This window comes from Euleptes europaea, chromosome 4, assembly GCF_029931775.1.
Source record: "Euleptes europaea isolate rEulEur1 chromosome 4, rEulEur1.hap1, whole genome shotgun sequence".
NCBI lineage: Eukaryota > Metazoa > Chordata > Lepidosauria > Squamata > Sphaerodactylidae > Euleptes > Euleptes europaea.
This window is the reverse complement of record NC_079315.1, coordinates 3,696,476-3,709,060: the sequence shown is the minus strand read 5'-3', so window position 1 is coordinate 3,709,060 and position 12,585 is coordinate 3,696,476. Positions and strand designations below refer to the sequence as shown.

The 12,585-nt window shown below is 50.6% G+C and overlaps 1 protein-coding gene across 1 annotated transcript in view; it reads left to right on the top strand.

The window, feature by feature from the left end:
• Positions 1 to 12,585, top strand: part of ZSWIM8 (zinc finger SWIM-type containing 8) — a 55,180-nt gene that overhangs the window by 28,343 nt on the left and 14,252 nt on the right. Inside the window, exons 8-16 of the mRNA XM_056848273.1 lie at positions 27 to 228; positions 669 to 844; positions 1,248 to 2,250; positions 3,280 to 3,411; positions 4,615 to 4,794; positions 7,068 to 7,251; positions 8,961 to 9,059; positions 10,153 to 10,277; positions 11,738 to 11,972. Coding sequence (XP_056704251.1) covers positions 27 to 228; positions 669 to 844; positions 1,248 to 2,250; positions 3,280 to 3,411; positions 4,615 to 4,794; positions 7,068 to 7,251; positions 8,961 to 9,059; positions 10,153 to 10,277; positions 11,738 to 11,972 — 2,336 coding nt within the window. The remainder of the gene's footprint in view (positions 1 to 26; positions 229 to 668; positions 845 to 1,247; positions 2,251 to 3,279; positions 3,412 to 4,614; positions 4,795 to 7,067; positions 7,252 to 8,960; positions 9,060 to 10,152; positions 10,278 to 11,737; positions 11,973 to 12,585) is intronic.

Sequence of the window (12,585 nt, the reverse complement as noted above, 5' to 3'; positions counted from 1 at the left end):
CGCGTGTTCCCTTTTTTCACTCTCAGCGATGTGAACTCCATGTACCTCTCCTCTACGGAGCCCCCAGCTGCTGCGGAGTGGGCGTGCCTCTTGCGCCCCCTGCGAGGGAGGGAGCCGGAGGGCATCTGGAACTTGCTCTCGATCGTCCGGGAGATGTTCAAGAGGCGGGACACCAACGCGGCTCCCCTTTTGGAAATCCTAACGGACCAGTGCCTGACGTATGAACAGGTACTTGATGAGTCTCAGCTTGGGGGAGAGGGGAGAAGGCAGTGCAGCTGTGTGAGAAGCTTAGGGGACTTGGTGGGAATTTGTAACTGCGGACCTCTTGGGTGGGCTGAGAAACCTTCTGCAGAAAGTACAGTTGTGGTATTCTGTCTTGGATGGATCCTTTTATTATTAGTAGTAATAGTAGCAATAATAATAATTAGATTTATATCCCGCCCTATCCCAGCCATATTATAAGCAAGCACAAATGGCAACTAATACAGGTTGATAAACTAAAACCACAATCCAAACAATCCAAAATAAAAAATCAGATGGCGCCTAAGTTTGACATACGGGGGTCTCGGTTGGCTCGAGAGGAGCTGAGGGGAAGGGTTTCCTTTTGCTTCGCGGGTGTCGAGGACGGGCGTGTGTGCCTCTTGACGCGTCTGCCTACTTCTCTGTAGATAACAGGCTGGTGGTACAGCGTCCGGACGTCGGCGTCCCACAGCAGTGCGAGCGGGCACACCGGCCGTAGCAATGGCCAGTCGGAGGTGGCTGCTCATGCCTGCGCCAGCATGTGTGACGAGATGGTGGTTCTCTGGAGGCTGGCCGTCTTGGATCCGACCATCAGTCCCCACAGGTAGGCTGCGAGGTCGAAGCATTTTCAAGGGAAATGTAGGAACGTAGAGCTGGAAGGTACCTCAAGGGTCATCTAGTCCAACCCCCTGGAGAACGCAGGAAATTCACAACTACCTCCTCCTCCCCCACTCCCCCACATGATTCCCCACTCCTCCACATGAGCAGTGGACTCTAATCTGGAGAACTGGGTTTGATTCCCCGCTCCTCTGCATGAAGCCAGCTGGGTGACCTTGGGCGACTCACAGCTCTCTCTGAACTCTCTCAGCCCCAAAAGGTATCTATTGTGGGGAGGGGAAGGGAAGGAGATTGTAAGCCGGTCTGATTCTCCTTAAAAGGGAGAGAAAGTCGGCACATAAAAACCAACTCTTCCTCTTCTTCTTCTCCTTCTTCTTCTGCCACGCCAGGCGAAGGGACATGTGCGCGCAGCTGCGGCTGTGGCAGCTGAAGGTCATAGACAACGTCAAGAGAGGGCAACACAAGAAATCCTTGGAGAAGCTGTTCCAGGGCTTCAAGCCGGCCGTGGAAGCCTGCTACTTCAACTGGGAGGAGGCCTATCCCATCCCCGGCATCACGTACAGCAGCGCCGACAAGAAAAACTCTTTCTGTTGGGTGAAGGCCATCCAGCAGAGGAGCTGCCGGCCCCAGTGCGCGGAAGCCTTCTGCGAGGCGGGGAGAGGGCCCGGGCAGGAGGCCGGGGGGGCGTGCCTGCAGCTGGGGGACCGGCCTCGCCCCACTTCCCAGGAGCCGGCGGTGCGCCCGAAGGAGATTATCGGGAAGCGGAAAGTGGTCCCCGAGGGCCCTCAGCGCGTTCTGAGGCGGCTCTCGGCGGAAGGCGACAAGCCGGCCTACAAGCCAGCCGCAAACAAGGGCAAGCTCCCGGCGGGGAAGGGCTTGGCCAGCAAGCACAGCGGGAAGCGGCGCATGAGCAGCGAGGACAGCTCTCTGGAGCCCGACCTGGCCGAGTTGACCCTGGACGACAGCAGCCTGGCCCTGGGGGCCGAGGCCAGCAACACCTTCAGCTTCACGGAGAGCCCCCTGAGCCGGAGCTACCGGGACACCTTCGAGGATGAGGGGGGAGTGTATTTCTCGGAGGCAGCCGAGCCGGCCCTCCGTAGCAGCCCGTCCGCCAAGAAGACCCCCAAGGACCCCACGGGGGAAGTGGGTAGCGGCGACGACGGCTTCCCTTGCCCAGACGAGAGTGGTGGCGGTGGGGTGAGTCTGAAAGCTAAAGAAGTGGGGGAGAATGGTGCGGCTGGAGGAGAAGAGGACGAGGATGACTATCAGGTGTACTATCTGAACCCCCAGGAGGTTGCCAAGGAAGAGGAGGAGAAGGTGGAGGGAGGGCCGGAAGAAGAGCAGGACATCTTTGCCGGAATAAAACCCCTGGAGCAGGAGAACCGCATGGAGGTGAGAATGCGTCTCTTTGTGTGTGTGCGTATTTTTGTGAGAATCGGTTACGAGTCATCGTGTCCTCGTTTGGCCTTCTGTTGTCCCTGCAAACGCAGGCGGCTTCAAGGGAACGTGGGGGAAATGGACCTCCTGGTCGACCACCCACAGGTGGTAAGAATGTACTAGAACGTGGGGGTCGTCTGCTGAAGCTGGAGGGTGAGAGATTCAAAACCAATAAAAGGAAGTATTTCTTCACATAACACATAGTTAAATGGTGGAACTCCCTGCCCCAGGAGGTGGTGATGGCTGCCAACTTGGAAGTCTTTAAGAAGGGAGTGGACGTGTTTATGGAGGAGAGGGCTATCCATGGCTACTAGTCAAAATGGATACTAGTCATGGTGCATACCTATTCTCTCCAGGATCAGAGGAACATGCCTATTATCTTAGGTACTGTGGAACACAGTCAGGATAATGCTGCTGCAGTTGTCTTGCTCCTAGGCTTCCTAGAGGCACCTGGTTGGCCTCTGTGTGAACAGACTGCTGGACTTGATGGGCCTGGGTCTGATCCAGCAGGGCTTATTCTTATGTTCTTGACACAGAGTTAAATTGTGGAACTCCCTTCCCCAGGAGGTGGTGTTGGCTGCCAACTTGGAAGGCTTTAAGAGGGGAATGGACATGTTCATGGAGGAGAGGGCTTTCCATGGCTACTAGTCAAAATGAATGCTAGTCATGATGCACACCAGTTCTCTCCAGGATCAAAGGAGCATGCCTGTTATATCAGGTGCTGTGGAACACAGGCAGGATGGTACTGCTGCTGTTGTCTTGTTTGTGGGCTTCCTAGAGGCACCTGATCGGCCACTGTGTGGACAGACTGCTGGACTTGATGGTCCTGGGTCTGATCCAGCAGGGCTTTTCTTACGTTCTTATGTAACAAACGTTGTTTGATTTGAGGGCAAGTGCAAAAGCAGACCTCCCATCACCACCCGCGGATGACGCGAAGGCCGAGCGAGGGGAAGCCTCACCTGTTTGCACCCCCTCCGCTTCCAGGTCCTTTTTGCCTGTGCGGAGGCTCTCTACGCCCACGGCTACAGCAACGAAGCCTGCCGTCTGACTGTGGAGCTTGCCAAGGACCTGCTGGCCAACCCCCCGGACCTCAAGGTGGAGCAGCCTCCGACCAAGGTCTGTTGGCACCCAAGGAAACCTTTCGGAGCTGCAGCCTCCCAGTTCCGCACGTTGGAATGGAAATGGGAACCATGGTCGCTATGCACAAATGGCCATAAGTTCGCCTAGAGGCTTTTTCACAGCCCTTCTTTAGAACAAGTTCTTCCAGAAAAAAATGGCATAATTGATGTGTCACAGATATTGCATATTTGCAAGCCAGCATGGTGTAGTGGTTAGGAGTGGCGGACTCTGATCTGGAGAACCGGGTTCGATTCCCCACTACTCCACATGAAGCCTGTTGGGTGACCTTGGGCTAGTCACAGCTCTCTCTGAACTCTCTCAAGCCCCACCTACCTCATAAGGTGTCTGTTGTGGGGGGAGGGAAAGTGATTGTAAGCCCCCTTGGGACTCCTTAAATGTAGAGAAAAGTGCGGTATAAAAACCAGCTCTTCTTTTATATTTGTGTTTTTCAAAATTTGAGTTCGGACGTTTCAGAAACTAAGACCAGAAACCTGTTTGTTTGAGTTTTTTAAAATGAAATTCGAGATACTCGGGGTGCTGAATTCTGTTCAATTTATGCTGAATCTTAAAAAAAAACATTTATTTATATCCTGCCTTTCACCCCAATGGGGACCCAGAGTCGCTTACATTATTTTCCTCATCTGCGTTTTATCCTCACAACAACCCTGTGAGGTAGGATAGGCTGGGAGTGTGTGACTAGGCAAGTAGGTGATGTGAAAGACCTCTGGCTGAGACCCTCGAGAGCCGCTGCCTTTGATGGACCCAGGGTCTGATTCAGTAGAAGGCAGCTTCATGTGTATTCTTTGTTGACTCAGGATAAAATATTTCAGGGAGGGGCCATGGCTCAGTGGCAGAGCATCTGAGCCTGACCTTTGTTTTGGGGAGGGTGGGGTAAAAATGCAATAAATAAATCTGCTTGGCACGCAGAAGGCCCCAGGTTCAATCCCCGGCATCTCCAGTTAAAGGGACCAGGCGAGTAGGTGATGCGGAAGACCTCAGCCTGATACCCTGCAGAGCCGCTGCCGGTCTGAGTAGACAATACTGACTTCGATGGACCTTGATGGTCTGATTCTGTGCAAGGCAGCTTCACGTGTTCAGGAAGGGTGCCAGCAGGTGTTCGTGGGCACTACAATGGGGACCCCTGAGCTAGGGGCAGAGGGTGGTTTTCATCAGGTTTTCGACTCTCAATCCTTCTCGCAGGGAAAGAAGAACAAGGTCTCCACCAGCAAGCAGACGTGGATGGCGACCAACACCTTGTCGAAAGCCGCGTTCCTGCTGACTGTGCTCAGTGAGCGGCAGGAGTACCACACCCTGGCCTTCCAGATCGGCATGTTTGCCCTGGAGCTGCAGAGGCCGCCGGCTTCAACCAAGGCCCTGGAGGTACGTGTGGCCCTTTGGAGGGCTTTGCTCATGTCTTCAGATCAGAGCTCCCTTCTACATAGAATCAAAGAGTTGGAAGGGACCACCAGGGGCATCTAGTCCAACCCCCTGCACAATGCAGGAAATTTCACAACTACCTCCCCCCCCACACCCCCAGTGACCCCCTACTCCATGCCCAGAAGATGGCCAAGGTGCCCTCCCTCTCATGATCTGCCTAAGGTCATAGAATCAGCATTGCTGACAGGTGGCCATCTAGCCTCTGCTTCAAAACCTCCAGGGAAGGAGAGCAGACCACCTCCCGAGGAAGCCCTGAGCAGTGGTCGGCAAACGCATGCGGCAGTGGTCGGCAAACGCATGAGCAGTGGTCGGCAAATGCACGCGGCTCTTTGGCCCCTTGAGTGCGGCTCTGCCACAAATGACCTTTTATTTGGTCTCTATCTCCCCCCCCCCCCGAGGAACAGTTCCAGTCTGGCTAGACCCAGGCAAGCCCGGACCGAGCCTCGAGCTCTTTACGGCACCTGTTGCTCTCGGGCCTCGTCTACGAAAGCTGTCTCTCCCAAGATGTGGGGGGTGCTCTAGCTGCGCAGCTGCTCTGTGTGTGGCCTTCTCCAAGCTGGATCAGCTGTCACTGTGCGAGGGAGTTCATCTCTGTTACAGGGTCTCAGGCCGAGGACCTGAAAATGGGGCTGTGTTGGCACACAAGGGGGCCGATTAGCAGGAGAGGCCCATGGCGTAGTGGTGCCAGCATGGTGTAGTGGTTAAGAGCGGAGGACTCTAATCTGGAGAACCGGGTTTGTTGCCTCACTCCTCCACATGAGCGGCCGACTGGAGAACCGGGTTAGATTCCCCTCTCCTCCACATGAGCGGCGGACACTAATCTGGAGGACCAGGTTTGATTCCCCGCACCTCCACGTGAAGCCATCTGGGTGACCTTGGGCCAGTCACAGTCCTCTCCGAACTCTCCCAGCCCCACCTACCTTAATTGGTGTCTGTCATGGAAAGAGGAAGGGAAGGAGATTGTAAGCTGGTTTGATTCTCCTTAAAAGGTAGAGAAAGTCAGCAAAGAAAAAACCAATAATAATAATCCTTTCTCTTCTTCCTCTTCTTCTGCTGTTTTCTCCAAACGAACATCCTTCCTAGCGGGCGTCCTCAGACTTCCTCACAGAAGCTGCACCGTGGTTGCAGCAATCTAGCTAGCGCATGGACTTCCCTAGCAGTCTGTATTTTACCCCCAATTCTCTGTATTTTACCCCCAAGGTTGGGGGTTCCCTGGCTGACTCCCAGAAGCTATGAGGCAGCTTCCAAACGCCAGCTACCGTCACTTAATACAAGAAGGTGACACCTCTGCCCATTGGCTTTTGTACATTTTTGAAAGCTCTTTTCCTTTCCCTAGATTTAACAGCCATTGGCTAGTCACCTGCCATTTCACACTTTAAAAAGGGTGGGGGGAAATAAAGATAAATTTTTCCTTGACAGTATAAAGAGAAAAGTTGCCGCATCCCTCACACAATTCATTGATCTACTTGATAGCGGACAACGCAGTATTCGCTTCTCAGAAAGTGTCGTTAGCTGTGTTATCCAGGGAGTGATATATTTATTTTGTGCAATATTATTTTGTGGACATGCTAAAACAATGCGGGCAAGGGAGTCTACTTGATCCGGACAACATGGGGATTTGCATTCTTCTGCAATAATTTTATTGTATCTCCCTTGCGTAGCCAGCGTGGTGTGGTGGTTTGGAGCGGTGGAGTCTGATCTTGAGAACCGGGTTTGATTTCCCACTCCTACACATGAGTGGCGGACTCTAATCTGGTGAACCAGGTTGGTTTCCCCACTCCTCCACATGAAGCCAGCTGGGTGACCTTGAGAAAGTTACAGCTCTGTTAGAGCTCTCTCAGCCTCACCTACCTCACAGGGTGTCTGTTGTGGGGAAGGGAAGGAGATCGCAAGCAAGTTTGAGTCTCCCTTAAGTGGTAGAGAAAGTCGGCATATAAAAACCAACTCTTCTTCTTCTGAGTCTTCTGAGGCATTACACCTTGCCATCAGAAAAGCTTATGGATTTCTAACCAGCAGAAATAATCCAGTAAGGAAATAGTTCTGTTAAAGAGTATCTGGAAGAAGAGAGGTGAATGTTTACGATGTGCATCCTTAAGCACGAAGGGAAAGCCCTTTTGCGTTAGTCCCATGATCCGGCGTCTTTGTGTCGAGTAGCAGGCTTTGCTAGCCCTGGAAGCCCCCAAGAGGTACATTCTCTTAATTTGTGTCTCCCTCAGGTCAAGTTGGCTTATCAAGAGTCAGAGATTGTGGCCCTGTTAAAGAAAATCCCACTTGGCTCCAATGAGATGAACACCATTCGGGGAAGGGCTGAAGAACTGAGAGAAGGAACCCTCTGCGACTATCGCCCGGTCTTGCCACTGATGCTGGCCAGCTTCATATTCGATGTCCTGTGTACTCCAGGTAAAGCCCCCCCCCCCGCTCCAGAGGGCATGTCTGAAGAGGAGAAACTCAGAGCCAGCATGGTGTAGTGGTTAAGAGCGGTGGTTTGGAGCGGCGGACTCTGATCTGGTGAACCGGGTTTGATTCCCCACTCTTCCACGTGAAGCCAGCTGGGTGACCTTGGGCTAGTCACAGCTCTCTCATCCCCACCTACCGCACAAGGTGTTGTGGGGAGAGGAAGGTGATTGTAAGCTGGTTTGATTCTTCCTTAAGTGGTAGAGAAAGTCGGCATATAAAAACCAACTCTTCTTCTAAATACCAGAGGGTGTGGTGCAAATAGGGGGTCAGGCGGAACCAGGGAGTTCTCTGAGATAATTGGACTCTTCTTGCTGAATTATTTTGGGGGTATGTGTGTGGAGGTCTGTTAAAAATTCTTCTGCGTCAATATAATCAACAAACACACCTTGAAGCACCTGAAACCTGCTAGTGATATTAATTCCAAAAGTAAAAAAAAATCTTCCAGCTTACTTCGTTTGGTAGAAGGAAGGTTATCAAGGTCTGAGTCAAAAGAAAAACCTCTTTCCCTACTCGTGTGTGTGTGTGTAAAGTGCATCAAGTCGCAGCTTGATGGCGACCCCTTTTGGGGGTTTTCATGGCAAGAGACTAACAGAGAGGTGGTTTGCCAGTGCCTTCCTCTGCACAGCAATCCTGGTATTCCTCGGTGGTCTCCCATCCAAATACTAACCAGGGCTGAGCCTGCTTAGCTTCTGAGATCTAACAAGATCAGGCTAGCCTGGGCCATCCAGTTCAGGGCTTTCCCTACTCATAGCAGATGGCAAATATTGTAACGTATTATATTAAAAAAAATACGGTATTAAAACTAGGTATATGTGTATAAAATGATTGAAATGTCTAACAGTAGCTGGCAATGGCTGTTTAAAACAATCAATTAATTATATTCAATAATAAAAGAACGTATCTACATTAATGCATCAGAATATATTTGACTCGTAATCATCTACCAAGTGCCTTTAATTATTTCGTAATTTAATGTACTTTGCAGAGAATAACAAACTATTAAATGGCATCACTTAATAATTAGTTCTAGAATATAAAGGGTGATATTAAAGTTGACGTATGTATGTATCATTTTGCTAAAGCTTAGACCCAGACACACTTTCTTTTTTCTTCTTTTTCCCCTTGTTTATCCTTTTTTCTTTTCTGTATCCCAATATATAAAATAAAAATAATAAAATACAATACAATAACAATAAAAGAGCCCCCTCCTTCATCTGACATAATGTCTGTCTGTCTGTCTGTCTGTCTGTCTGTCTGTCTGTCTGTCTGTCTGTCTGTCTATCTATCTATCTATCTATCTATCTATCTATCTATCTATCTCTATCTAACGCAAAACACAAGTAACACGTCTTGTGGGAGGTAAATTTAATTCAGTTTAGAAAGGGAAACTCGGAAGGCCTCAGAGGAATTCTGCTCATCGCGATGATTCTCGCCCTTTCCTTGCCCGCTGAGAGTTAGAAAATCTGTTCGGCATGCAGATAGTCCCAGGTTCAATCCCTGGCATTTCAGTTAAAAGGATCAGGCTGTAGATGACGTGAAAGACCTCTGCCCAAGACCCTGGAGAGCCGCTGCCAGTCATAGCAGGCAATACTGACCTTGATGGGCTGAGGGTCTGATTCAGTGTAAAGCATCTTCCTCTCTCTTCTCCCCAGTGGTTTCTCCTACTGGATCCCGACCGCCAAGCCGTAACTGGAATAATGAAATGCCCGGAGACGAGGAGCTGGGCTTTGAGGCCGCTGTGGCTGCACTTGGTAAGTACTTTGGTTCTCTTTCCATCGCTGGCCAAAATAAGGAGAGCGCTGACCGACACCCAAGAGGGCAGCCTCGGATGGATGGGGGAGGATTCCTATGTTTCCTGTTGGGATAACCTTGTAGAGCAGCGACTTCAGCTCCTTCCTGTTTCCTTGGATTCCCTTCAATCAGTCACCAGACAGGAAGCTAGGAGCACGATTAAGAAACATTTATTTAGGTACAATTACAAAAGTATAATCTGTAGAGCATGCCGTGTTTGTTCTACCCAATTTGTCGGTATCCTTCCATCTGGCCAGCTTCCCGACTACTGTTCATATTTGACTGTTCCTCGGTATAGGCGTGCCTTTATGTTGCCGTGCCAAAATTCCTGACCATCTAGAGCAGGGGTGTCCAATCTTTTGGCTTCCCTGGGCCACACTGGAAGAAGAAGAATTGTCTTGGGCCGCACATAAAATAACTAACACTAACGATAGCTGATTCGTAATGTTTTAAGTAAGTTTACGATTTTGTGTTGGGCCGCATTCATAGCCATCCTGGGCCGCATGCGGCCCGGGGGCTGCAGTTTGGACAAGCCTGATCTAGAGTCTTGCAAGGGAGGTATCTTAAGATACCCTACTCTGATAGAGTATGTGACTGCGATGCAGGTAGTGTAGACGCTCTGTATCACGGGACTTTTGAATGCAACTATTTTACTGAAGCTAGAAATCTTTTAGTTTTTCCTTTGCTCCAAAATGTAGATCGGGCGGAGACATTACCTCTTTTATTAGGAGATAATAGTCGATCTATCACTCTTTCAGTTGGGAAATTTTCTCAGCTGTTCCGATGTGGTCTGGTTTTTAAAAATATTTTAGTAACCTGCTTAAAACGACTTGGTTAAGAAGCAGTGTGAGGTGGCGAGAGAGAGAAAATAAGGATTGTGGTCACCCATTCAGACTGTCTGGGTGCATGATGCAGTTGATTTCTGTCATCTCTCCTCCTCTAATGTCACTGTTCCAATTGTCTCGATTGCTTTGCATTCATTCGAAGTCACCCCGGAGTTTATCCTGCCTGCCTTAGGTAAACATGTTGGGCATTTTTCCCTCCATCTTCCAGGCATGAAGACAACTGTGAGTGAAGCAGAGCACCCTCTGCTGTGTGAAGGCACCCGAAGGGAGAAGGGGGACCTGGCGCTAGCCCTGATGATTACGTACAAGGACGACCAGTCGAAGCTGAAAAAGGTAGGTCTGTTTTGAGATTCCCAGAACTGGATTCAGTCTAGTGATGTCTCACCTCCCCCTTCTTTTTTTAACTAGCTTTTTAAAAATGAGATTTCTTTCAGAAAAGCCAGACTTTGTTCTGAGAGTTCATAGCGGTGGTACACCTGTAGGGGGAGGTACCCTCAGGTCCCTCCCTGTTCCCCAAATTTACCCTTAGAAAGAAGTGTCAGTCCTCGTTTTGAAGAGCTGCGTGCTGTCAGGATGCTTCAGAAATGTTTACCCTGAAGAGGAGAAGACTGAGAGGGGATATGATAACTGTCTTCTAGTACTTGAATGGCTGTCATATAGAGGAGGGTGCCGAGTTGTTTTCTGTTGCCCCAGAAGGTCGGATCAGAACCAACGGGTTGAAATTAAATCAGAAGAGTTTCCATCTAGACATTAGGAAGAATCTTCTAACAGTTAGAGCTGTTCCTCAGTGGAACAGGCTTCCTCGGGAGGTGGTAAACTCTCCCTGGAGGTTTTTAAGCAGAGGCTAGATGACCATCTGTCAGCAATGCTGATTCTATGACTGTAGGCAGATGATGAGATGGAGGGCATCTTGGCCATCTTCTAGGCCAAGCATGGTGTTGTGGTTAAGAGCAGTGGTTTGGAGTGATGGACATTGATCTGGAGAACTGGATTTGATTCCCCACTCCGACACATGAAGCCAGCTGGGTGACCTTAGGCGAGTCATACACTCTCAGCCCCACCTACCTCACAGGGTGTCTGTTGCGGGGAGGGAAAGGGAAGGCGATTGTAAGCCTGTTTGATTCTGCCTTAAGTGATAGAGAAAGTTGGCATATAAAAAAACAACTCTTCTTCTTCTAGGCGTGGAGTAGGGGTCACTGGGGGTGTTGGGGGGGAGGTAGTAGTGAATTTCCTGCTTCGTGCAGGGGGTTGGACTAGATGACCCTGGTGGTCCCTTCCAACTCTATGAAATTGAGCCCGGAGGCACGGGAAGTCCATTTCCCTGGGCTTCCTGGCCTTCGTAAACATTCGTCTGAGCCTTCAAGGTGAGGCCTGCGATTCCTCCCCATGGCTGAACTCCCCCTTCCTTGCAAGGGGAAATGTTGGGGAAGGGGGGGGGACCAATTGAGGACTTCTGGGGCCAGGCCCCTGTGAGCTTGGGCATACACGGGTGACGGGACAGCCTTGAAAAGCCTCTCAGAGACACATTTCAGGCAAGTCAAGACAGCCTTTTAGTAAAGGGGGCACAGAGTTCCCCTGTCCCCATTGTGCTTTTCCGTGGTGTCTTGATTTCCATTCTATTTCCCCGGGAGTAATCTCTTGATTGTAGTAACCTAGGTAAACTAAAGGGGAAAGACAAGACAGGCCAAACCCTGTGTCCATCCACCGGTGCTTCCCCCTCTTCCTTCCTCTTCTGGGCGCTCCCCGTTAAAAGATTCTGATTCCCCCTGTTTCACGTGTTCCCTGTTCTAAAGATCCTGGACAAGCTGTTGGACCGAGAGAGTCAAACGCACAAGCCTCAGACGCTGAGCTCCTTCTACTCATCCAGCAAGCCGACGGTGGCCAACCAGAAGTCTCCTTCCAAGCACGCGACCCAGTCGGCGGCACCCATTCAGCATCTCCCAGGGGCGCCTGTCGCGCAGCAGACAGGGGTGGCTCCCGCGGTCCAGACCAACCCTTCGGAGCCCTTTGTTGAGAAGAGCGCTCAAGGTGCAGTCTCCCTGTGGGCTACGCTGGGCGGTTGCCATCCGTTTTTTGCCGTATGTGTGGATATTTGCTTCGGCCTTATCTGTTCCAGTGTAGTGTAGTGGTTGAGAGCGGCAGACTCTAATCTGGAGAACGGGTTGATTTCCCACTCCTCCACATGAGCAGTGGACTCTAATCTGGTGAACCAGGTTTGATTTCCCACTCCACTCCTCCACATGAGCAGCGAACTCTAATCTAGAGGACCAGGTTTGATTCCCTACATCTCCACATGAGCGGCAGACTCGAATCTGGATAACCGGGTTTGTTTCCCCACTCCTCCACATGAGCAGCGGCCTCTAATCTAGAGAACCGGGTTGATTTCCCCACTACTCCACATGAAGCCAGCTGGGTGACCTTAGGCTAGTCACAGTTCTCTCCAAACTCTCTCAGCCCCACCTACCTCACAAGGTACCTGTTGTGGGGTGGGGAAGGGAAGGAGATTGTAAGCCGCTTTGAGACTCCTTAAAGGTAGAGAAAATTGGGATATAAAAAACAACTCTCCTCCTTCTTCTTCTGAACTTCTTTCTCCCAACATTGCTAAAATGTAGTGGGGTAGTTTCACACAGAGCTGCCTGGT